Here is a 27,412-nt window from a genome sequence, read left to right as displayed (position 1 = left end):
TTCTTAAAAGTTCTTGCAATAAATTCAGATTTGTATTTTTGCCTTTTTGAACCATACATACCCAGCTGTGTTACTGTCTTTGGCACAACAGAACAGACATTCAGGGACAGAATCTATTTTTTTCTTCTTTTGAATCTTCCTTTTGTCCAGCAGGGTCTTAATTTTCTCATGGATCCTACTCACGTGGGGCTTCAACTTGGAAAAGTCACAAAACTATCCTTGACCCATTTCTTATTCACCAGGAGATACAAATTTCTTCAGGATTTTAAAATTCCTTGTGGAAGTAACTATTTTAAAGAGTGAGGGTAAAAAGAGACTGTCAGTTATGAGCAGCCAAAGTGTTTCATTTATTTTCAGGGAGATATCCTGAGCCTCTAGGAAGATCCCAGTGAGAGCTGACTCACTGGGATTTGGAGAACTCCAATCATTCCTGGCTGGGTAGAACTCCTTTCAAGACTTGTCTGCATCTTGCATTGTGGCAATGATGAAGGATTTAGCTGGCATCTGTTGTATCAGTTGCCCTGGAGATGCCAAAACTGAATTCTGTTGTATCAGTTCTGCCCTGGAGATGCCAGTCCTGTGGGAATCTACAGCAATCAGGTTTTCTGCCTGGATTTCCTGCCCGTGGCCGTCACAGGACCTGCCCTGCCCAGGGATAGGAGCACATTGGCATGCTGAAACTCTGCTTTCTACATAAAAAATTATCTCTTCCAACAATAGGTGTGCAAATGAAAAACTGTTCCAGGTCCCATCTTCTCCTTCAGCATAAGAGAACAGATGAGGCATGAGAGACTATTGCTGCTGATTTGTTCCACTGCTTGCAGAGGAAACAGCTCATTTCTTTCTGTATTATGTGAAGGGCCAGAAGTGATGGAAGGAAGCAGAGCCATGTTTCCACCTCCTGACATATGCAGAGGTGTAACTAATCATTGTGCTGGGAAATGCAGAGTGTGATACATAAAATATATCCTGGAGAAATAAAATACCAGAAGGGAAAGAGCAGCTCCAAGAATTGCAGTCGGCTTTCTGGGGAGGCAGTGGGTAAAAGGGCTCAGGGCCATGAGGGGCTACCAGTGGCCAGTACAATTACAAACCAAGAAGTTCAGTGAGAAACCAAGCTGGCCAAATCAAGAAAAATCCATCTTACAAACTGAGGAGTAAGAGATGAACAGTCAAGTTAGTCAACCCTTTGAAAATGGGGACTATTTTGGACTCCTCTTCCAAATATCTGAAAACTTCTCAATGCCATTAGCACTCTGTGAAATTAGATGGCTTTTGAAAACCCAGCAGACTCTTTCCCTTCTGTTAAAACAATTACAAATTGAAAACCTCCTAATTCTTCTGTTGTAAGTGGTTGTAAAATATCACAGTTACAACACCAGCAGTAACAGAATAAACGATTAACAAATTATTCAAAAAGGAAGGCTGAAATATTGTTGTCTACATGGAATGATAATAGTACAAGAATTCATCTCCTAGACACTAATGTTGACTTATCAGTTATCATTTCAATATTACAAATGTGCACTAAAATGGAATATAGAAGATCTTTAAACTAATAAAAGAAATGAGACAAAAGTCAGCCTTCATTTCTATTCACTTCCACTGGAATTTCCTATAGAAATGGAGTTATTATACATCTTTATTGAAAGTTTTGTAATAAGGAGGAATAAAAACCTAATTACAATATGTAGTAATTGTAGTAATTTTGTGTTATTAGGAGTTGTGACCCTGTAGGGGAAACTGCATTTTGGCAAGAGGAAATTCTGTACATAAGAAAGGAAAAATCATGACTTGCCAACAGACAGATTCAACAAAAGTGCAATAATTTCCACTGCAAGGGCTACCAGCAATGCCTGCTCTGAAACTGTGTATTACACATTGCCCAGTGGGAGACAGATAGGCAAAGCTTGTTTATTTATGTATTTGGCATAATTGAAAACAAACAGGTGTTTGTTAGGATAGCATTATTCAAGGAGCACCACTGCAAAATAAGATTTTTCAACAGGACTGACTCAGGAGACACAAAGGAAACAGTGAACTCCAGAGCTCAGCTTGCTCACAGTGTCTCTTTGGGGAGTCAATATTAGAGGAAATATCATCTGATGGACACAGCAATCCCAGCAATGAAATTCCTGGGGTACAGCTCAGTGAGGCAATAGGAGCAACAGGGCAAACTCAGGAAAAGCTTTCAAAGAAAAGCAATTTTCAGAAAATGATAACAAACACTACCTCCTCTTCTCTAAAAAGAGGCTCCTAATAGTGAGATGAGTGAAATGTTTGGATCATTTTCCAGGAAAACAATTGTCAGTCAAAAAGGAGGAGTGCACTAAAAATTTCCAAAAGGGAGCATTAATTTAAACTGTAAGTATTTCATATCTCTGTGTAAAAAATTGGTAAAAACATCCCCACGGCTAGAGAAAGGTGACATATTAGAAAATATTCTTGGAACACCTGGAAGAAAATGCAGACTTAACTGACATTTTAATTTGCAATTGAAAACACTTGATGCATTTGGTTAGTTCACTCTGCATTTGTAGGCTCCAGACTCCTCATTTACAGGGGATCCCATATGAATCCTGGAAAAGCAGCAGCTCCAGGGATGCCATTGATAATGTTTGACAGAAAAGAATTACATGATTGTAGAGATGATCACTATGGAACTCTTTTGTCCTAATTCCTGGGTTTAATTTAAAAAATAATTATTTTAGCAGTCTAGATAAGCTCTAAGAGAACAGAATTGCATTCTGGATTGAATACAATCTTCATAAGGAGCATATCTGATAATGCTGTTAAATCAGAGCATGTGTTTTCTCTGCAATGAACACAGAGCCAGGGCTGCTGCAAGCAGCAGTTACTGCTCCTGTGTTCAGCTCCAGGTTTGTCACCCCACTGAATGCCACAATGAGAATCAGTGGTGCCACCAATCCAGTCTAAAATACTCTCTAAAAAGGTTTCTGCTCAGAATTTCAGAGGACACATCTCCACTCCAAAGTTTTGTACAGAAAAATGGCTGATGGCAGCATCCATCATGCCAGCTTGTCTCTGATCTTTTTACTAGGGCAGCTTTTTATGCCTCAAAATACCCCCCCTTTAATACAGGCTGCTCCTCTTGTAAAAAAAGACTTCCTATCTAATTCCTGACCCAGTCAAATGGTGGCATGGTAAGAGATGCTTTGTGTATTAAATCACAGGTGTGAGCAGGACAGAAGAAACGCAACATCTTCCACACAAAATGCAGAGCACAAGCAGTACTGGATTGCCAAAAGTGTCACTGTTACTGCGGAACTTTTGACCATTTCTGTACAAATATTGCAATATAGGCACTGTTTTTCTTTTTTTAAAATACAATAGACTTTGAGAATAAAGATGCAACTGAAAACACTGAATCATCTGTTGACACGACTTACATATCTTTATAAACACCACATTTACCTTCACCAGAGCTGTTGGGAGAGTTGACATTTTTAGGGGGCTTAATTCACATTAATGTGCTTTTGTCACAAAAACAGAACAAGAAACGAGCCATAACACTAGCTTACTTGTGGATGTGTATACTAGTGAACTGGGGGCACTGTACACGGGAGATCCCTCCTGGTTTGCCTGGCACAGCAGCACCCTGCCTACAAGAAAGAGAGAGAGAGTGGTATCTGGTTTTGGAACACTTCAACTGAACCTCAGTTTTCATCCCAAAACACAAATCAAGTCACAACCGGAACGGCGCACTGAACCAGGGGCGCTTTTTGCCCTTTTTTTATCCAAAAAAAAACCCCACAAAAAAACAAACAAACAAACAAACAAACAAAAAAACAAAAAAAACCCAGCTTTTTTTCTTTTTTCTGCCTTGATTTCAAAGCAGCAAGAGCCCAAACAACCCCAGTTTGACATTGGAGAAGCAGAACACAGAACACAGAGATGTCCCCAAGGCCATCGTCATCCCGCAGGGACCGCGAGCCTCGCTGGCTGCTCTCTCTCCCTGTCGCCCTGCTTCTCCCAAAACTGCTGCCCCAACCCACCCTGCCCACCCTGCCTCCTCAGCCTCCGGGCTGGAATGAGGCTCCTGGAGCCAGGAAAATCAGGTGCAGCACTCCCAGCACGGACACCAGGCCAGGCAGGAGCTGGCTCCATCGCTCCCGCTGTCGCGGAGTGACCGCTGACACAGCTGAGCTCAGCAGCTTTTGCTCAGAGGAATGCACAAATTTATTTGTGCAAATATGCTGCTTTCCAGTAAATAAGCTGGGTTCAGGATTAAGAACAAAACCAGATAAAACAATTTTTTTTCCCCCAAGGAATTAAAGTAAAAAACAATAACCAAATCAATTTAAACCAATGCTTTTGCAACGCTCATTTTGAATGAATGACACAAGTTTAAGGTTATTTCTTTTTTTTCTTTGAAATGAACTTTAAAACACAGGTTTTCTTAAAATGGTACTTTAGCAGTCTTAGCTGAACACAGATTGAACATTGTACTTTCAGACTAGGAAAGAAACTTCTTCACTTCTGGAATGCAGTCCACCAGGAAAAGTGGGATATGAGACATCTGGTTTTGCAGATATATGTGCATATATCTGTATACACACACAGGATTTTATACACACATACACTGACATGCCACAAGCTGTCAGGATTTGTGAATCACACAACTCCAACCCATCAAATCTTCCTGGAGGTTTGTGAAACTTCAGACATTGTGCACTGACATGCAATGGAACTGCACTGAGTTGATTCCAATGTGTTTGGAAGTACAGGATTCAGTACAAGTGGTGGGCACATTTTCCACAGTATTACAGCAGCCATTCTCAACTTCCATTCACTGGGCCAGAGTTCTCTCAAAATATATTTTAAAAAACTTTCTGCCATTAACTAGTTCTTTGTTGCTTGCAGCTGTCTCTTGAAGGAGAAATATTGGAAATGCTGAAGAGTAATAAAATAATTCTTGTAATTCATGCAGTTTAACTAAGACTGTGACTGGAAATCTCATTAATTACCATGCTTCTAACCTTCCCAGACAATAGCACACCCTTAACTAACAGGATTTAGAGATGCTTGCTTTTTTCCAGCCATCCACAACTAATATAAAAGATAAAAGGTAAAAGAAGCTCATTTTCCCCCTTACTTTGGGACAACACATCATTGACTGTATGGATATCACTCTCAGCCTTCAGCCCTTGTGTGGAAGCTGCCAAATGAACATGCAGCTATTGAGATCCTAATCACAAGCAGGATTTTCAGGTTAAATATAAAACAAATAAATAAGCCCTATCTACACATTTGTTTGACCCCAGGAATGTTGGAATATGGAGGATTTTGGAATATGGAAGAATTTAACACCACAGATGCTTCAAAACCTGAGCTAGTGCAGAAGCCTGCAAAGGAAAGTGAGCTGAAGACCCAGCAGGCTGAGAGGAACACATGAGGAAAATCAGAACTTTTCATTAGCTTCTAGGAATAACTGTAATGACCTCAAGTATGTCTAGAAAACAGAGCAAAAGATTTTCAGAAGTCAAAGGTTACAGTTTATTTACATTATTCACCAGAAGTCCTAGATAACACTTGGCTTCCTCCACGCTCCATAGGTATTTTCCTGCTCTTTGTAGCTAATAATCTTATATTTTTTTCTGATTTCATCTCATACAAATCCTATTTTCCCTACCCTAGTCATCTAATTTCTAATTAAAGTACTTCAAAACAGATGCTTTTTACATCTCTGCTACTAGAGTGTGTTTAATTTCTTGCACAGAGCCTTCTAATTATATTTTGACAATCTGCCTTTGAATTTGTACATAATATTAATACTGATAACTAAAACATAATTATTAGATTTTGTTAGGGAAAAAAATATGGAGTTTTTTAATCTACTTTAGTAAGAAAAGATTATTTCTTCTGCATCTAATTTTGGTATTAAAAGTATTTCAATTGCCATTCATACAACTGAGGGAAGACTGAATTATTTACAGTAAGATCTTGGATAAACCTCAGAACACAGAAACAATCTATAAATTCCCCACTGGGGAAAAAAAAATAATTTTTCCTCCAGAACAACAAATTCTAGTGTGATGGAATAAAGGATTTGGGTTGTTTTTTTTTTTAAGAAAGAGGATTTTATTTACAGTTTTGAGGGAGAAGTGGCAGAGGGGACACTGAGGGGACCAGCCTGGGGGCAGGGGCATGCAGAGACCCTGGACAAAACCAGGTGTCCCAAGATCAAAGACTATTCCCACTCATCCCTCTCTTCCTCCACTGTTTTCTCCTCCAGCCCATGATTAAGAACGTGCTGTTTGATGAGGTCCTTTGCTGAAGCACCACAGTTATTCTGAGAAATAATTACTCTAAAAATATTCAGGACTGTGGAAAAAAGTGATGTGCAGTCATTAATATTTTTAGAATACTTAAAATTCAGTTCCCAGTGGTTTCGAGATCTCTGACTAAATGCATTTCCCCTCTTTTTTTATTTTTTTATACTTTCAAAAATAAGTTTTTTGTGTACAGTTATTTACATGACGCAGATAAACTAAACTACAGAAATACCAATGTATCATGGAACTCACTGCCTCCTGTAACACAGCTAAAAAAGTCACTGTATTTCTCCAGTCCTCAAAGAGCCAAGAAGTAACACCAAGGACCAACATGTGGATTTACACACTAAATTATAAAGGATTTTAAACCCCTGCTGTTATAAACAGCTTTTAACTGGAACCACTGTGTAGCCAGCACTACAGGCAGCTCAGAAATACAAATCTGCAATGAGCTGCACAGAATTTACACAGTTAGCTGGGATGTCTCATGGTATTGTTTGAGGAAGTATAAATTGAAATCCCATTTTCTGCAGAAAAAGCCATTTCCCATTGGCTACAATCACACTGTTGGTGTAAAATCAACAATGGTGCAAGGCTGGATTGTGGGCCCAGCTCTCTCCTGTCACAGGAAGCAGAGGAAGGTTCTAGAAAGCTTTCCTGGCAAAGGTTTAAAGTTTCTATACCATGGCAGAGGACCTGAGCCCCCAGTGCACCACCTCACTGCACACAGGGTGTGAGTGCCTGGGCTCAGGGACCTAAAGCTCCCAATTTACAGTGCTGGCATTTATTCTCCAAGAACTTTGGGGGCAATTACCAAAAAAAAAAAAAAAAAAGAAGAGGAGAGGCGTTGCTGATTGGGGGACACAACAAAGTGAGACATGGGGGGCAGTGTCCCTGTCACTCCAGGAGTCCCAGGGCAGCCCAGCTCCACAGAAAGCTCTTGGCAGAGCTGGGAAGGGCCAGGGGTGCTGAGTGCCCACAGCATCCAGCTCTGCCCTCACTACCAGGGGAAGCTCAGAAGCATTTTCAGTGGCAGGAAGGAGCCAGCTCAGTATCCAGGGCTGGGGTTCAGTGCACAGGTGGCTCAAGTGAGTGTTGGCAATGCAGGAACTGAGTCACTCACTGCACACAAGGAGATTCAGTGACCAATCCATTACTCTAATCCATTGCACTCTCAGCTTTCCAGGCCAATCAGCTGCTCTTTACACATTTTATTTTTATTTTATTACCAAAAGGAGCTTCTTACTAAGTACCAGTTCATCCATTCTTTAATGCTATTTACAAAGAAATCCAAACAAAGCCACAAAAATGAAGCTGAGTCTCATTTTGCCTACATTATTATAAACTGTTATTTCAAGAGCCTAATCTAAATCTAAATCTAAAAAAAAGCCCCTTCTTTATTGAATTCAGTGATTGTTTTTTTCATTTTCTTTTCCTCCCAGTCCAGCTGGATGATCCCAAATTCTCCCTGAGTCAGTTCTGACCATTCTGATCACTCTTTTCCTTCGTGCCTTTTGCAACAGCTATTATTCCTAAACACCTCTGTGTTCAATGCAGGAAGTAAAGCTGCACCTCTCATGAACAAATCAGGAGATTTGCAAGTGCATCAAGGATCCTCATGAGCAATCCACGTCCTCTCTTGGTTTGCTGCTCTAAAAGTGTAATTTAATATTGGCATTTTCAGACAGAAATAGCACTGGTTTTGTTCTGGTCTGAAACATTGTTCTGTGATGGGTTATTTCAAAATGTCTCAGAGAAATGGATCAGAAACACCTAATAAAAGGCTCCTGTTGTGCAGTAATAGTGTGTGTTAGCTTCCATTGTCCCTTCTGACCAGGGAATTTAAAGAGAGCCTCTCTCCTGAATACATAATAGTAGTTAAGTGCTCTCTTAGCCCTTCAGTATCAATAGTCAACTCCACAGACTTGGCATGCTTTTAAATATGCTGTTAATTCAAAAAGAAGTGCTCTTTGAGGGCCTTCAGTTATCTGGGCTCTCTATAAATTGAATAACAGCCTTCAGATTTGAACACAACCACTTAGGGATGGTTGTGGTGATACACTGGATTGTTTCATCCATTATTAACAAGGAATAAAGTAGCATAACCCCAAACCCCACGCCTCCTTTCTTGCAATATGTTAAAAATACAAACAAAACCTATGTTTAATCCCACCAAAGCTTACAATAGTTTCACTTAACAAGAGGGTAGGGAGGAGAATCTGAAGAAGTTGATGTCTAAAGTTGATTTTCCTAAATCCAAACCCCTTCTGACAGCAAACCTGAAATATATTCAATTATTGAACAGCCTGGGTGTGCTTGCTGCTGGTAATGAGAATCTGTGCTCTACCCATGCATTTATGTAGTAGGTCCCTGACTCACATATAACCTGATATACATTGTTTAAAAGAGAGGGAGGAGAAAAAAAACCCAAAAAACCACACACCAAAAAAAACAGCAGTGAAAGTGTCTCTAAGACATTTCCTGGGACCTCTCCATCCAAAAATTCTATTTAAGACATTAATTTTCCTTTCCACCCCTTGTCTAAGCATAGTGGATGTTTCTTTATCATCACCTCTTGGAGTGTCCCCAAAACACCCAATGAACTGTGGCACTGATTCAGGGAACAGCCAGGAATCTCACAGCAAACATCATTTGCAAGCCACCCTTCAATTATCCTTTGCTGCCCATACCATCCATTCCCAGCTTTTGGGAAACAGCCCTCTCTCCCCAGTTATTCCTGTGCAGTACCCAGGATGCTGTCAAAAACTGGGGTTGGAAGGTGTCAATATCATGCAAGTAAAAATCAGAGAAGCAGCAAAGTTTGCAGCTCTGGTATGAGATAATTCCCCCCTAACTCCCCTTCTCCCCACCTCTTCCCTCTGTAGGATATAGAACTCATCCCACAGTAACAGGGATCTCTCCTCCTCCTGCCTGCTTTAAACCACACTGTGTGACTGACTTATTTCTAATTTAATTACCCAGCCTTCCCATAGACTGGCTGCACTGCAGGAACAATTCATGCCATATTTCCATTCACAAAGTAAAGCAATTGCAGCAAACTGCCCTTTCCAAAATACTTTTCAAATGATTCATCAGCCACAGACATGCCTTGCCTGGTAACTAAACTGAAACTAAATTGTACAAATTCAGCTGGTGCTTGTACCAAAATCTGCACCGTGCTGAAAGAGTTCATCTGTGCTCCTTAGTGAACTTAATTATTGGCATCCAAGGGTAAATCCTGTCAGCAGAAAAGTCTAAAACACGGACTATTCTATTCTAAAAGTCTAAAAACTGGACTAAGTCATGACCACATAATTCATGCATTATGCGGTCATGAATTAAAAAAAAAATAAAATAAAGAGTGGTGCCATCAAAATTTCCTGCAAAATATATTTACTGTAAGATGTCTCCCTACAACCTCAGGTGCACATAAACTCTGTGACCTCCAGTGCCATTGTTTTATCCTGAGACATGAATCCCACTCAAGTTGTTCAGGATCTTTCAAGAACCAAGTCTTTACTCTTACTCTTTCTAGGTCCTCCAGCAGCCATGGCAGGTGAGCAGGTAAGTGATGGCTATTCTTGGTTCACTTGTAACTTTGAGAAAAAACATGAGAAATTCCCATGCATAAACTTGTGAAGTAAACTCTGAGCTGGAACTATACTCTTCCTGAAAGGAGATACTTGAGAATATACAACATGCACTCATGCTCTGATGATAACTAAAATGGGTTGCATTCATACATCTGCCTGTTGAATAAAGATTGCAATAGGAAAAAAATCACAAAACAGATGAAACTGGAGCCTTTCTGCCCAAACACAAACACTACAGTTTCAACATGGCCCTGCAGGGATTACAAGTGGATGTGTTTATGCTTTATCCTCTCATATTGTGTCAAGACACTATTTTCTGTGTAAATTACCTATTTCAGTAAATCTATAAGACAGAGATGCAAATCTAATGCAATTAGATGCAGAGATGCAAATTACTAATCCCTCAGTTCTCTTTGCTTACACCAGTGAATGCTGGTTCTGACATATAAATAAAATTCTATTCTGAATGACAAGCTGAGAATATAAAAAACCAAAAATTGAATCATCATGCATAATCCTGGCTTCAGCTAGTCTATTTATTTCCTAGCCCAGACAGGTCCCAGAATTTCAGGGGCACGAAAAACCATTACAAAAATGGTAATGCAATGTTTCCAAAGTTTCCAAAGCACTCACTTTTACTGGAAGCAATTCTGTGCTTGGAGATTTCCAAAGAGAATCTGAGAGAACCAAACCAGCAGAGCTTGTAAACTTGTAAAGCACAGCCCCCTCTCAGCTACCTCCACAACAAATAAATGAATGAAAACTCTATTTTGAAAGTTCCTCTCAATGAGAATTATGAAATGCAATTACAGTGCATACTGGGGATTCTGTTCTCCAACGTCCAAAATGGGAAAAAAATGCATAAGAAGGAAGAGAAAACATTAGCAATATGTTTGGAATACAATTAACCATAATCTTAAACTGCTTTAGCATTAATTTACAGATGTAATCAAGGTTTAACACAGAGCAGAGTTGTTTTCCATCCCACTTAACTGTATTAACTTTACATTTCATACATTACTTTATTACTTTACATTTCAGAAGAGTTTGTCTCCCTGACTGTCCATCCTAACACACGGATCTTCCTAACTTGGTTATTCTTCTAATCAGAGGAATTTATTCCTCCACATAACTGCCACAACTTATCTTGCATTGCAAATATCCCACCCAGTTCTGAACAAACAAACCTTTCAGTGATGACCTTGCAGTTGGTCTTCAATTTTCCTCTCAGAGATCCTCAAGCCAGTGCTTTTTACATCTATCCACGGCTGGTGCCCGGATTACAGCCTCAGTTTTATTCTAAACATGCATCTTGCAGCCTTAGCTCAGGCCCAGGCAGTGCCCACCCAGGCTCAGCCCTGCTGCCCAGGTAATTGTGGAGACAGGAGCAGCTGGATTTATATCCAGCCTCAAACCTGCCCATACACAGCCTGGAGATGCTGTCACCTCAGCTACTGAACTACCTTTAGGGCTCTCACTAACCAGGAAGCCAAAGAACACATTTTCACTTAGCACCAGAATGATGGAAGAGAAGTCCAAGGATCATTCTTCTTTAAAGATTGTCTTTGAGAGTCAGGAACAGTACTTAACTTCTTTTAGCCCTTAAAAACTTGGTCAGTTCTATCTGCAATAAATACATCTGAACAAACACAAGAACTTCGAACCAACACAAGGACAAAGAAGGGACAGTGCAGCTCCTGCTTGCTCACAAGGCTTTCTTTTGGGTTAAAAATATCTAAAAACAAGGAAACTGACTGTGTGAACTCAGGAGAAACATGGAAATGTGGCCATCAGACCAAGACCTACATCTCACCAAGGTTTTCCATCAAGCAAAGAGATCCAACCACCCACCCTCAAACACATTCTTTCCCTTATTTTGAAAGCACCCCACCTTTCAGCAAATACAGATTTCCTGGGTTTACTGATTCTGTTTGTGAGCAAATCCATCATAACCCAGGATCAAATGGCTCCCCATACTAGACTGGGGTCAGAACTCAGAAACTTTACAGTGAAGAAGCAAAAACTCCCTTCCTCACTGTAAGAACTCTCTTCTTTCCTACCTCCTGGCATGAAGCTCTATCTATGGTTGAAGATTTACAATTAAAGAATGAAATCTAGGGAATTTCTCCCAGAGATCACAGAGAAGAGCATCAAATGCTAAATATATCCTGTGTGATAGAAATCCAAGAGAAACACCTTCAGAAGGGTAAGACTGACAGTATCTGTGGTCATCTCTTAAAAATGTGCAGATTTCAAATCAATGGTGAGTATAGATAGATAAATCCTGCTCCAGATTAAAATATTGATTAAATCAATGTTTATTTAAAAAAAGTCATTTGCATTAGCTTTGAAAAAGCCTGGTTTATTTTCCATGAGGGTATACATTTTAATGAAGAACTCATTTTAATGTAGCATGAGGGGTAATTAATTCTGGATTGTTATTATTTATTTTAGTAAAGAGCGAGTGCAGATGCCAAATTCCATTTTTCTACTGGCTTTATTCATTCTTTCATAAAACAGGATTTCCTCTGTAATGGCTTGTAAAAGCTCCACAGAGTTTTAGGAATACATTAGCTGTCATCAGTGTTGTTAATCTACCTAGGAACTCCTCATTTGTGTGATGGTACTTTTGACACCAGGATATTTGAAACAACACTTACAGCTGTGTGCCATACTTTGAAAAGGAGCATCTAAATACCACAGGTGGAATATTAAAGAATAATTATTTGACTGTAGTTAGAAAACTATTTAAGCTGTTTATCTAAAACTACTGCAAATATGTTTATTTACAAAAATCTGCTTAGTCAACAGCAAAGTTTGGATCCAAGTGTATGTAATCAAATGGTAAAATGAGTTAATCTATGGAGTGACAGACAGCTTTTAGAGAAATTCTGCTGTAGAGATAGGATGGAGTGAACTTTTACCCCAGGATTAGAATGCTGTGCAAGCATATAACTCAGCTTCCCAAATTCCAAACACTGAGAAGTGTTTCTGGGGTATTTGCTGAGCTTATGCAAGACTCATTTAAATTCAAAGAGAAACACTGGAAAGATGAAATGAATCCCAGGTGCTCTTACACTCCAGAAATAGATGCTTTAAGACATGAACAAAGAGAATTAGTAGTAGCAAGTGTACAGGAATCCTCTCTTCCCCTGGATTCATCTTACTTAAGGGCATGGTTTTATACATATATTGCTATGGCAGTCCTTTACTTCTAATTACATATAACGTTCTATTCCAAACCTTTGAACCAATTTTTGAAAGAAAGTTTGCTACAACATCTGATTGTTGGTGGATACTGCTGGCTTCCAAGTGCCAAAAAGACCTGGGCACCTAAAACTTCTCTGTCTTCTGAGGGTTTATAAAAGAGTTAAAAATGCACAGACTCTTCCTCTCTTTTTCCTTTTGAGTGATGGGGAAAATTCTTCCAGTGATCCTGGAATAACTGCCCAAGACACTGGGTGCTTACAATAGTCTTCACTGGGTCAAGGCTGTTTGTGAAGTGAATACAACCCCTCTCAGCTATGTGGGATGACTTGAAACTATCTCCTGAAATTCCTAGAACTCAATAAAACTCAGGAAGAATAATAGTGCCTTAAATAAGAGGAGGATGGGATCTTTTGTTTTCCACTCAGCTGTGCTGACTAATTGTCCTTCACCTCTAATCTTCAGTCCCTTCTTTCTCCACTGTCAACTTAAAAATCTTGAAAATTCTGAAATACTGGTTTTGTTTATGATCAGAAAAGAATATCTTCTCATGTGAGTTACTGTGAATTTCCCTACTCTCTGAAAGAGTATCCACTAGATTTCCAGGTAATTTCTGGAATATCTTTCCCCCCACCTTGCATTTGGGAACTGCCAAAAATGAGTCTCTCCAACAGGTATAACAAAGCTGTTTTCTGCCAGAATAAAAAAGTCTTTTAAAGTGGCCTCACTGTGTCTCAAGCTACCTGCTGTACAGGGCTGATCTGCTGCAGTAACACAGGTGCAACAATATTCTATATTTCAATAAGGAGAGTGCAGGAGATTGCTCAAAAATTCATTGTTCCAAAACCCAAAAGAGAAAAACAAAAAGATCTGCAATAACTGAAAGGAACAACATGGAACTTGGCTGTCAGAATGCCTGAGGCAGAAAGAAAGGCTTGGTATTACAGATAAAATATACACTATATAAAAATAAGCAGGTGAAAATGGTATTATAACAAACTGCAGAAACAAAGAAAGTACCAGAGCACACCTAGTAAAGAAACCCAGCTGCAAATCTGTATTTTCCCAGCCATAAATGAGTGTATGGGGAAAAGAACAGACTCTAGCTTAAATACAGGAAGACTATGGAATGTATTTAAAACTGGATGGAAATACAAAGAGATGAAAAAATTATCCCAGTTTCCATGAAGACTTTGTGAGGCAGATTACACAGAAATTTCCTTATTAGGGCCTACCTAAGAATTTAATAAATATTTTACTGGAAAAAATAAATGGATAACACAACTTCATTAAGCATTACTTTCTCATAAGAGGAAAACCCCCTTAAAGGGGGAAACCCTCAAGGAAAATCTTTTATTTATTAGAGGGAGACTGTGTGGCCCTAAGTCATCTTTTAAAAAATTTCCTATCCATGATCATACAGGAAAAAATGCAATTCTGTGAAAAGCTGCAATGTTACATGAAAAAAAAAAAGTCCTTTATTTTTCTAAAAAATATCATTTTCCCAGCAGAAGGGTGGGAAGGGCAGGAGCTGGTGGCCATCAGGGAGCCTTGCTAAGCCCTGGAAGTGCAGCAGGAGTCTCCAGAGGGCCCTTCCCAAACGTGTCCCTGGAAATCCACCCCAAGGCCACCACGGCTGAAGAGCCACATTGCCAGAGCACTTTAATGTACTGCAGCACCAGCATTTCACAGCCTTAGAAGGAAAATGCAGGAAGAGAAATCCATACTGGTTTGTAAATATACGGTATTTTGCAGTCCCCAAGAGTGATACTTTCCTAGCACAGTGTCTGTTGTGCACCTCGGAGTTGCCATTTTCAGCTGCCACTCATTTTCTCAAGGAAGGTTTTCCTTCACAGGAGCGCACACTCCAAAAAAACCCCGAGCTATTACAACCATGTCACCGGCCCTACTGTTTACCATCATCTCCAAGGTTTTAGGGCTGATTTACATTGCCTTCCTCCCTATTTGACTTTAATTGTCTGCTTCAAGTTGTCAGGACATAACTATATCTTAGATTTGCATTGCATTAGGGGATCTTCTCCTTTCTCTATTGATCTTGTCTCGCGGAGTAATTTAACTGCGCTCTCATTCTGCCGTGCACGCGGGGTGCTCTCCATCCAAGGCAGTGAGTTATGTGTATTCAAGTGGTGCATCTTATGAATCTTGTTCAGCTCTAGCGCCTTGCAGCCCGCACTGATGGAATATTTAATCACAGAAATGAGCTGGCAGGTTTGATGTACAATACGGGGAAGCCTCGCGGCCGCGGCGCCGCCGGCAATTCAGGAACGGGGGGATGTGCCATTCATCAGTGCCATCCTGGCAGCTTTGTATAACCTCCTGTTTTTCACTTATTTATGAAGATTAAAGGTACTTTAAATCAACAGTTTCTCTGTAGATGTATCATCTTTATTCCAGAAGTGGCCAAATTTTTCATCATTTATTAGGAGCTAAAGGAACTTCTTGCGCTGACTGTGAAGAAGTTGGTGCAGTTTTGTCATGGCAGTGCTGGAGACAATAATTAAACTAAACAAGTAGAACTCTGTCTTAAAAACCACATCTCTAGTTTTATAAAAAATTCAAGTGCTTCTTCTCTAAGAAAGGTGGTGGAGGGAACTCAAAAGTAAAGCTAAGTCACAGTGTTCTATTCTGAAATGCAAGAATTGCAGTGTTGTTTTACTGTTTCCTTTCCTTTAAGAGATCTCCACAATTTTAAGAGATTTAAGAGATCTCCACAATTTTAACTAAATTGTTTAAAAGAGAGTTTATATGTTTAAATGTGCGAGATATTGCATTTTAGTCAATATAAATAAAATTCATTTGACATGCTTTGAGAAACCAAACAAAACCCAAACACACAAGCCTGCCTGCATTTTTTTTCCCTGCAGGAAAAAAAAATCTGAAAAAAAAAAAAAAGAAGTATCTTGATGGAACTTTCTACAAAGGTGTGGTGGAGTTCGTGTCATAATTCATAAAATTAAATTAATACTCTTCTAATGGTAATTAAAGATTCTCATTAAGAAGGGCAAACACCTCCCTAGTGTTGGCAATAAAAATGCACTTGGGACTTTAGGAGGTTAAACAAAAAAAAATCAATAACCTGCCATTTTATAATTAAAAGACAAAATAAATGTTAGGGAAAAGTCCAGTAAATTAGGAAAATTACCTTCAGGAGAGATTGAAAATATTGATTTTAATTTACAAACTATGTGAACTCTTCATGCCCTACTTCATGAGACAATTATAAGTCAGATTGTTAATTCTGCATACGTATTAGAAAATTGATTACTGTACTATGGGAATATTATTATATTTGTCATTAACACAAAGTCATTTATATAAAATGACTAATAACTCTGACTTCCTAATTTATGCAGGTTCAGGGTTGGTTCACTAACTACTCAAACGAGATCAATGGTAAATTCCTGTTTTCAACACAGACATATATCAGCAAGGAAATAAATTCTGCCTGCACCAAATACTGCAGTTCCATGAATGCCAAGTTAGGGGTTTTTTTGTTATTTTTATTATTATACTCTGCCACTTTTACTCTAATTGGAAGATTTTTATCTATCTCAGTAGAAGCTGTTTTTTAACCACAAATATATGTTTGTATAAGTGTCCTTTTCAACAGTTTTCATCCCTTGAAGTCCCTCAAACTAACAAAGGGTTTGTAGCTTTGTCAGCTGGAGACTCAGATATCTCCAGGAGTGGAGATACCCCAGCTTCTGCAGACACAACAACCTCTTCTCATGCTGAAATGCCAGCCATGAAAAATGCTTTCCTGATGGCTGTTGGTGGGCAGCATTCAAATTCCTCTGGAATCCACTGGGTTTTGGACTACAAATAAGTTTCTTTTCAATTCTCTTCCTAAAGTATATGTACAAACTCCTGCTAGCCATCACTGGCTTCCAGCAGACAAAAACTGAATCTCTGACTCCAAGCTGCAACCAGAATCAGAATCTGGTCTCAGTCAGGTGAAAATATAGATGTAAAATACAAAAACCTCAAACTGAAAAACTCACTCTAAAATGTAAAGAAAAATGCTGAGGAAAAAATTCTGATTGCATATACTATATACCTATGGATGTCTACAGTCATGTATGTACACTCTCTCTCTATATATATACATATATTTATAGATAAGATTTTTTTGGCTGTTGTTCCTCAAAGAATCCCTGGAAGAAAGGGACTGCACTAAAATATGAAATAAAATAAAATCTCATGTAAGACTAAGATATTGCTGTACATTTCATGTTATACTATAGCCATTTTCCTATAAAAAGGCATTAATATATCTTCTATATAAAGTTTATTATGCCCAGGTAAGGTAAAATCTTGAATCACAAATGTATAAATGACTTGTAAATTATGTGAATCTAAGAAAGAAAGTAAATCTCACACCAAACACAGATTCTGTACTTTGGCATGTTTTAAAGAATACTAAAATGAAATATGGCCCGTGGGACAATCATAGAGCAATCCTTACCTGCATAGAACTCTGGACTATAAACTGCACCAACAACTGGATTTAATTTCCAGCCTGCAGCAAACAAAAAGATAACAGTTAATATTGCAATTAGTGATAATAATAACAACTATTATTATTACTATAACTACTAATGTATGGAAAAAACAGATAAAATTACTTCAGGAAAGGTCATTGCAATTCAAGTTTCATTGTTATGTTTGATTACTGATCTCTAGTATCAGAGTCTGAGGTATGGAAATAAGTCAGCAAACAAAGCATTCACCAGACATGTGGCATTTACTGGAGTGGATGGCCAGGTGAATTACCCTGGCTGAAATGCACATGGATTTGCTCCCCCAAGCTCTGGAGTGAAGCCAGCACTATTTCAGGCATCCCATAGCCCCTAGTACAGGGCAGGTGATTCTCAGCCACTGTTTTGGCTCTCTGGTTACGAGCCAGAGGGGCCAGGACAGCTCAGTCTCTGGACACAAACATTTCTGATGAGCCTCTGCTAGCGAGGGTTAGAGGGCAACCAAATAATTGGAGCATTTTGATTCTACCCTGGCACAAGGAAAGCACAGCCAGGGCATGGAAATGTCTGCTGTGACACAAGGAGATGCTCCCTGGGGTCCAGTGGAATGCCAGATCACAAGGGGTACAAATCTTCAATAATCACTGTGCTCCCACCCTGCCACAGCAGCACAGCCAGGGCTCACAGATGTGCTGTGCTCTGGCCAAACTCCAAATCACTGCTGGCACTTTACACCTGCTGCAGCCTCCCCAGGCGGGCTGCAGACCCAGGGGGTGTGCAAGGCATGGGGATGTTAAAGATAGCCAGGCTGGAGGGACAGGAGGGGCAAGAGAAGAGCAAAAGGAAGTGCTGCAGGCTTGTTAGTGCTCCCAGCTGTGGTGCAGAGCCAATTACTGCAGTTTGCTCAGCCACAGGTAGATCCACTCCCAGCCAACTGCAAACTCCTCAGAACATCCCCCCAGCCACACTCTCTTCTCCCTTCACTGAACAATTACTTTGAACTACTGGAACTGGAAAATTAGGGGTTTTCCTAAAGCACTCTCAAATCAGAGGAGTGGGAAGTGCTTCTTGTAAATGGGAATAAAGAAAAAAAAAAAAAAAACCTGAGCACAAGCACGTTATAAACTCCAGAGCTATGGTACTTAAAATAGAACTTAGAACTGCTTCTGCAACCAAAATACCATCCAGACACTGACAACAAGGCTTTTCAAAATCACAAAAGCCACGATTAGAAGAATTTAAATGCACCCTAGGTCTATTTCTGCCTTGGCCATATCATGTAATAAAAAAGCACAGTGGAAAATCATAAAACATCAAGGCATTATCAGACTGAACAAGTGCAATGCAAAAATCCCAATAACAAACAAACTATCCCCACCCTTTCAAGATGTCTCCATCTCCTGCACAGTAATTATTTCCCAGTAATTAACTGTTCAGTAAGAGAGGGGAGGGGTGGTTTTTGAAAGGCAACTCATGAATAAGCTGAGAGTAAGCAGTTTTGCATGACACCTTTTCTGCAGAAATGACTGCAGTTCACTGCAGTCTGTGTACCCAAAAGCCTCTTAGGGAAGCTGGAAAATGCCCAGCCAAAAAGGGCTAAAAGGTTTTTCCTCCTGAAAATACCACAGGAGTTTTACCTGATCATTCAGTTTCACATTCCACAGGATTATATTTAGGAACATCAGAGTATAACATATCCCTTAGCCAAATTTTGTGTTATAGGAAGTCATTCAAATTTTGAGACTTTGGGTAAAAATCTAACTTTACATATGTCAGGGAATATCCAATATTTCAAATTCAATACTTCCTCAGAAGACCACTGATCATCACTGCCCAAAATGAAAGATTGGACAGAACTTTAGATCTGTCAGCTTTTGCTGTCAAAGCAGCTGACAGACATCTCTCAGCTTCTAAGTTACACTAACAGTGCCACAATTTGTCTGAGAGAAAGGAGAAAAAATCATCTTGGAAGACACAGATTGTTCTTCACAGCTGAAAGGCAGTCTCATATTTCAGCTCCTTACCACTCTCCCAGTGACGGCTGTCTCATCTAACTTTTTGAAGCCTATGGAGGAAATACTTCATTCATGGTGGAAATAACAGTAATTAAACTTAACTTTATCTTGTCAGCCAACAATGTGCTGGCCCATAGCTGTGTGGGTTAATCAAGTGTGATGGGAGTTGATGGATCTGAGAGAGCAGCTGCCAAGTAACCCTTCTGCAGCAGCTGGAGGAGGCAAATTCTCGGCTGTGGGTGTAATTTTGTGCATTTTTCTTACTGTCACAATATTAATCTCCTTCTTGAGTTGAAACTGGAAAAGCTTGAAACTTCAAAATCAGCCAAGCAAAGAAAAAACCCTCTGCCTGACCCAGCTTCCCAGTCATCCAGAGAGGCACATGTCCAGTGTGCTGAAGGGAAGGAAATGATCCTGGGGAACAGGCTGTGGTAGAAATGGGCTCCAGCAACACAGAGAGGATTAATTTTGCTTCACAGACTGGAGAGGCCACCATGGCCAGAGAAAAGCTTGGGTAGCAAAGAACCCTGTGATTCCATTGCCTTCCCTGCTGTTTGCTACCCAGGGAGGGGGACAGGGAGTGGGAGAGGATTTAAGTGTGCTAATAGGCACTAGATGTGATTTTGGATCTAAATTTAGAGCAACAGAAGGCTCAAATCCAAAGCACCACCAGTATAAACTTCAAAATATATTTATCCTTTTACAGATCTCTGCCTCTTGTTCCTCCTTTATTACTGCAGTTCTCTGAATGTACCTGCCCATAATTCTCTGTGCCCTACAACCCTTGGGTGAGCATCCTGAATGGCAATTTGGGCATCAGAAGAAAGCACAGCTGTGAACAGGATATGTTGGAACATCTAAAAATGTCTCAAATATTTCTGCTAACATGTAGCACTCCTGACATTGAATTTCCTTGCAAAGAAAAAGCAGTTGTATCTCCAAAGCACGAGGTGAGCCATCAAAATCATCCTGACTGAAAACAAACCCACAAAAAAAGCTCTCCCAACAGCTGCTCATTTGGGGAGTCAAAAGTCACTGGAAAGCATACTTATTTCAAGGACCATTTAGGACAAAAAAGCACACCACTTATTTGAACAAAGCTGTATATATTTTTTTTTAAAAAAACCAACTTTTTGTGCCTTGAAATCTACTGACTTCTGCAATCCTATTAACAACACGAGCCCTGTTATCAAACAACCAGCTGTATTCAGGAAAGAAACACACAACAGAGTGTATCTTGTTTTTAAATTAAAATAAATATCAGTTCCTGACGTTTTGATAGAACACAACATGTGCCCCAACTACCTTTTGAAAACCTGCCAACAACATGCCAGTCACAAGGCACACTTTGAAAGATAAAGGAAGGCAGTAAAAAGCAAGTGGTTCTGAGGCAGACAAAAAGGCATGTGCAAACAAAATGTTTCTGGCTACCTGCAGCAGATGAGTCTTGCAAATTTTAATGTGCTGGTGGAAAAAAACTGGCCTTACAGTTTATTTAAAATAAAGTTTAGACAACAATAATCTTCAATAAATAATCAGCCCTAGCAGTAGTTAATTCCTGACAAAATGATAAAGAACTAGACCTGCACCATGCCAGGATGACTGATAGCAGAAGCACTGATGAAACTAAATGAAGCCCTTTCCATGTCTGCACTTCATTCCTTGCTGCTTGGGATGATGATGCAAGAAGGACGTGATTGTCCTTGTGTGTTTGCTTTAGGGGACTTCAGACATTTAAAAAAAAAGGTAAAAAAGATGAAAACAATCAAAAGCTATGAATTGCAAGCAGAGGTTTCCTTGGTGGGTCCCTGGCAAAAGGTGTGTGTAAGAATATTCTGCGTGCAGCACCTTGGATGTCTGGTTCACAATAAATAAATTCTGATTATTTATGCACTGACCAGGGTATGTCATACTTTTGGTGAGATCTAGATAGGATGGAACAGGATGGAAAATGACAAACAAACACTTCAAGTGGGAAACAACAGCAGATTTTTCTCATCCTGGTCTCGGATATTAATAAACGAGAATGTGACCTAAGTAATCCTGCAGTGCAGGGCCTAGATTTGAACCTCCTCTAAAACCACAGGGCTACACATCTCCCATCTCTTATTGCCAGAATTCCCTTCCTTCAGCACTGCCTGTGCTGATATGGAACATGTTATTTGCTCATCAACAGTTTCGTAGCCTTAGGATAATATGAATACAAAATATGCATCATCACTTAGAGAAAAGCTACTTTTATCATGGCAGAATAGCAGGCAGAGCTCATAGCCTCACATGCACATGGTTAATTTAGCTCTGTATTACAACAAAATCTCTTGATGTGATCCAGTCAAGCCTCGTGTCTCTCTCTAGATTCACTAGGATGCTTTAAAACCATTAAAAAGGAGATTTTCCCACCTGCATAATTTGCCAGGCTTCACATCTACACACAAAATGAGGAAGAAAATAGCTTCTAAGAAAGCATGAGGAAATTCAGCCCCTTGTTCTCCAGATCATTTTAACTAGATCAATTATCACGTCACATGAAAACCATCCCTGTGTTTTATTTTTCCTGTGTTACAAGAAAATGATAAGCTTTATTAAAAAATGAAGCCACTGTGTGCCCTGGATTTTAGTAAAACCTCCCTAATGAGACCTCAAATATGACCAGAAAATATGATCTATTATATTTCAAAATGGAAAAGAGTCTAATCTACCTCAGGAAACCTTTATGTGCACATTTCATCTGCTTTCCACTGGATGGGAAAAACTGAATGAAATTGAAAACCAAATACCAACAACTACAGAATCTAGCAGAACTAAAAGCATAATTGCAATAAACTTCAGTTCATGTGCCATTGTTTGACAATGACTGAGTTAGGAACTTGTTTGAATTTGAATTTTCTGAATCAGTAATGCACAATCAAGCACGTGATCCAACAATTCCAAAGGAAACATTTAAAAAATGGATTGCTTCCAAACGCCTTAAATAACTGTGGATTCTTTTTCTATCATTAATGTACAGTATTACACCAACTTAGGTCAGTATTAGCTTGAACTCTATTTTTAGATAGCTTGGAATTCTGATTTCTGGAAGCAGCACCCAGTACCAGTCTCCCTTTTTCTAACAAATTGTGGAAGGAAGATATGGAAAATGATCTTTGTCCAGATGTGTGTCCTGGTAGTAAAGGGTTCTACAGGAAAGACATTCTTGCTGGTCTCCCTCCCTCCATGCCCCAAACCAAGCTGAATCCTCCCATCAGTTCACTCATCACTACATTAACACTGCACAAAGCAGAGAACATCACTCTCCCACCAGCTCCATGTCTTCCACAAAAGCCACTGGGATCCAACACTGGGATTCCAGGCAGAGGGATTTGGGGTCCAACACTGGGATTCCAATCAGGGGGATTCAGGGTCCAACACTGGGATTCCAGTCAGAGGGATTTGGGGTCCAACACTGGGATTCCAGCCAGAGGGATTCGGGGTCCAACACTGGGTATTCCAGCCAGGGGGATTTGGGGTCCAACACTGGGATTCCAGCATGGAGGGATTTGGGGTCCAACAGGGGATTCCAGCCAGGGGGATTTGGGGTCCAACATGGGATTCCAGCCAGGGGGATTTGGGGTCCAACACTGGGATTCCAGCCAGGGGGATTTGGGGTCCAACAGGGGATTCCAGCCAGGGGGATTTGGGGTCCAACACGGGATTCCGGCCAGGGGGATTTGGGGTCCACATGGATTCCAGCCAGATGGATTTGGGGTCCAACACGGGATTCCAGCCAGGGGGATTTGGGGTCCAACACGGGATTCCAGCCAGGGGGATTTGGGGTCCAACACGGGATTCCAGCCAGAGGGATTTGGGGTCCAACATGGGATTCCAGCCAGGGGGATTTGGGGTCCAACATGGGATTCCAGCCAGGGGGATTGGTGCTCTGCCCACCTGGCTGGGTGGCAGCCAAGCCCTGCAGAGGTGGCATTCCTGCCCAGCCCCATCGTGTTGCGGGACTGTGAGCCCCAGGAAGGCAGGGGGTGCAGAGTGGGACAGCCCAGGAGCAGTGAGAGCCCCGCTGAGCAGGACTGGGGGGGACATGCAGGGACAGTCACCCAGAGCAGGGGCTCGTGCACTTACCGTTCGTGTAAGGGTTGACGGTCTTTTTATTTGTCATTACACGTGCTGTGGCATTATTTACCTAAGCACATAGAACAGGGGATTAGAAAGGGTTACAGGCAGGGCCTGTGTCACTAGTAAATGCATGCATTATTACTGCTATTAGTCATGTGAAAATAAAATGCAATTTAATTTATAGAAGGCAACAGGTGCATAACAAAATCATACTATTTATAATTACATTTACTTTCATAACCATTTTAACTTACAAATCATTTCAATAAAGCAACATCATATCATTTAAACTTTAATAAAAAGACATTAAAAGCAAATTAAAAGGTACTGCATAATTTTAGACTTAAGAGCATGCTTGTATTCCATGATAACACTGATACAATAAATACTCAAAACAGAAGAAAAAGAAAAAGATTATATGAAGGAACATGCAGTGGAGTAGAAAGGAAAGAGACAAGGTACAAGGAAACAAAGAAAATGTCAAAAAAGGGACAAACGAATTTTAGCAGTGTGCAACATAACCCTTTAGAAGAGAAGTACCATTGGAAAAGCAACATCTAGCATTCAACACTTGGAACAAGAGCCTTTTTCATTGCAAGAATTAACAAAATCATTCAAGCTTTAAAATCACAGCTAACAAAAGGATAAAAAGAGGGTGCATTATTTAACACAATATGGAGTTAACAATCTGAGTAAGATGTGCACGAAGTCATATCCTCAATCCAATCAGTGCCTCCCAGGCTTGCTTAAAACGTACACTCAATTACAGGCGTACCAATATATAGAAAAAAATGTAGCATCAAGAAAACTTAATACAACAAGTCAAAAAAATCCACGTGGTATATCAGCGCTAAATACGTGAAACGGCAGATGGACTTCTCCACTTACCATTCAGCACCATCGCCAGCATGGGTATGTATACAGTTACCATGGTTACTGAGAGTTTGGTGAGGGCCCTAAGCGCTACCGTCGAGGGGGAAAATGAAAAGGCAAAATATGCAACATCTTACTCAAAAGACGACAGCATTTTCAATTGGTAATTCTTTCTTTTTTTTTTTTCTTTTTTCTTTTTTTTTTTTTTTAAGTTCTAACAGATACGACTGAGGCAGTGTTGAAGGGGATCCAGTGGCACGGCAAACGTGGCTGGAGGTTTTTGGAGATGGGGGTGGCTCAAGCCACCCGGCTTCCTGAGAATTGCATGTGACAATTGCTCGGTCTCTAGTCTGGCTTTGTTTCTTGAGCATCTTTCGGATGCGTCTTTCCCAATCTGAATTTTTTTGGAAGCCACTGTGGATCCCACATCAACCCTGCAGCAACAAAAAGAAAAAAAAAAAAAAAAACCAAAAAAAAAGGAAAAAAAAAAAGAAAACAGAAAAAAAAAGAAAAAAACAACCTTTTGTTTGTTTTTGTTTTGTCTGTCACACTTTTTTTTTGTTGTTGTTGTTCTCAATTTTTCTAATTTTTTTTTTTTTTGTTGGCTGGTTTTTGGAATCTACTGCACCCATCGATTTACAAAACATCCAAAATAATAACTTCAAAATATTAAAGCTTTCTTTTTTTTTGCTTTCAAATCTGTCATCCACCTTTTCAGCAACAACGATACTAATAACAACAATAATTACAAAAGAAACCATAATAAAAAACCCAAGTAAGGCCAGATTCTCTCTCTTTATATATAAATATATATATATAAACAATGGGAAGGGGAAAGGGGAGCACACAGAAGACACCAATGATGCATCTGAAACAACAAATGAGAGTGAAGCAGACATTTATAAAAAAGATGAAAAGGAAAATATTTTGAACATGCACCTCGATTTTACGGCCCTCTACCACGGTGCCGTGTAATTTCTCCCTCGCCCTGTCCGCATCAGCACTATTTTCGAAAGTTACGAAACCAAATCCCTGCATGCAGGAGGGAGAAGGGGGGAAAACAACATGCACATTATTATTTCAGTCAATGACCACTTGTTTGCTTATGTTCTCTCTCTTTAATTTAATATTTTTCTTGTCCTCGCTTCATTTCTGTAACATGCAAATTAGAAAAATTATAGTTGTATTGAGATGTGCAATAAATAAGCAACAAATGTGAACAAATTGTCTTTTTTTTCCTGTTATCAGTTAGATAATACCCTCTGAGAAAGTCAAAGAATGATACCAAAAATACCTTTCTACATGTCACTACAGAGGAAAATAAATCTAACAATAAGAAAATGAAATTAAAATAAATTACAGTGTTTTCACATAGAAAAAAATGAACTAATGAGAAAAGAAAATGAACCACATTTTAATGACATGCAGATATCTCAACGAAATAAAAAACATGTGCACAAAATTCAACACTGAATGTCAATATACTCTAAACATTGCCTACTTAGTCATGCTGTTGTGATCATAAGAAACACTGTTCCCATGCAACACTAGGGTAACTTAAACTTTTGTCAAACTATACAGCCTTTACTTATTTTTTTATAAAAGGAAAAAAGGAAATAAAAAAAGAAAACCACCAACAAAACAATAGTACTTTCAGAACAAAGTAGAAACTTTCTTGTATTAACAGATCAAAGAAAATCACATGATGTGAATAGAAAAAGAAACTCTGATAAAAGAAGAAAAATGCAAACATTTTGAATAAGTTTAACTGCTTCATTTACTTGTTCTGCATATTATTTTCCACATAGAGAACATGCAACTGGTCAAACTCCAGAGTCCCATGCTAGTGGGACAAATCTGAAATTCTGCTTATGACAAATCCCCTCCTTTATTACACTAGGCTAAAACAAACATTTCAAATCCTACTAAAATGCCTTTTATGCCCTGAGTTAAATTAAACACTGCTTAAAACGGCAAATCTTTTGGAAAAATCTGACAGTGAAGAACATTTTAGAAACATACACCAACCCTTTGAAGTAATTCTTGCATTAGCACTACAATGCCTTAGCATGCCTCCCAGAATTATCCAAGCACTGCTCTGTACCCCTGAGCTTTCACACCCAGAACTATTTGCAATTTCTACACGGGCACTGCTTACATAGTTTAGGTGCTCCTAAAACCGGTTTTTTTTTATTTCTGGTTTGCCTGGACTCTGTTCTGCTCCTGAGCCATCAGCCCCTCATCTGCCTTGGCTGAGTTTTGCCAGCACTCACCCACTAGGAACACTCTCTGCACTGCTACCTACTACACACTGACTGGTTTTAAACAACATAAAAAAAGGAAAAATAATAATAAAAAGAAAGGGAAGACATTTCTACATTCATGTACACAAAGGGGAAACCAAACTAAGGCAAAACTGACACCAAGCAGTGAGGAAAAGAATGGGTATGGACTGCAGAACTAATTAGTCAACCACCAACAAAAAGTGAATAACTCTCAGGGTAATTCCTGGGGTTATTTGGGTTATTTCATCTACTCAAAGAACTGAGTTATTTATTCCTATTTATAACGCAAAAATTGGCATTTATGTACAGCAGAGTCTCTGTTGTGTGCCCTCCAAGGCAGCTTAAGCACAGCTACTCTTTTTTCCCCGTTTGAACCCAGCCTGAGGGCTGAGCTCCCAGGTGCTCTGTCAGCAGCTGCAGCCCCAGCTGAAGCCATTCCCACAACACCTGACTGCACACACTTTCTCCACACCACTCTCACAATTTTAGCACAAGGCCATGACCTCACCTGCCACAAGGCACTGAGGATGGAACTCT

The 27,412-nt window shown here is 39.7% G+C and overlaps 1 protein-coding gene across 3 annotated transcripts in view; it reads right to left on the bottom strand.

The window, feature by feature from the left end:
* Positions 1-27,412, bottom strand: part of RBFOX1 (RNA binding fox-1 homolog 1) — a 519,079-nt gene that overhangs the window by 57,149 nt on the left and 434,518 nt on the right. For all 3 annotated transcript variants that reach the window (XM_050980176.1, XM_050980177.1, XM_018916052.3), the window contains 4 exons: positions 25,530-25,622; positions 23,724-23,784; positions 17,583-17,636; positions 3,543-3,623 (listed from right to left, as the gene is read on the bottom strand). In XM_050980176.1, coding sequence (XP_050836133.1) covers positions 3,543-3,623; positions 17,583-17,636; positions 23,724-23,784; positions 25,530-25,622 — 289 coding nt within the window. The remainder of the gene's footprint in view (positions 1-3,542; positions 3,624-17,582; positions 17,637-23,723; positions 23,785-25,529; positions 25,623-27,412) is intronic.

The sequence above is a fragment of the Serinus canaria genome, chromosome 14, assembly GCF_022539315.1.
Source record: "Serinus canaria isolate serCan28SL12 chromosome 14, serCan2020, whole genome shotgun sequence".
Taxonomy (NCBI): Eukaryota; Metazoa; Chordata; class Aves; order Passeriformes; family Fringillidae; genus Serinus; species Serinus canaria.
The sequence above is the reverse complement of the archived record's forward strand: the minus strand, read 5'-3'. Positions and strand labels throughout refer to the sequence as shown.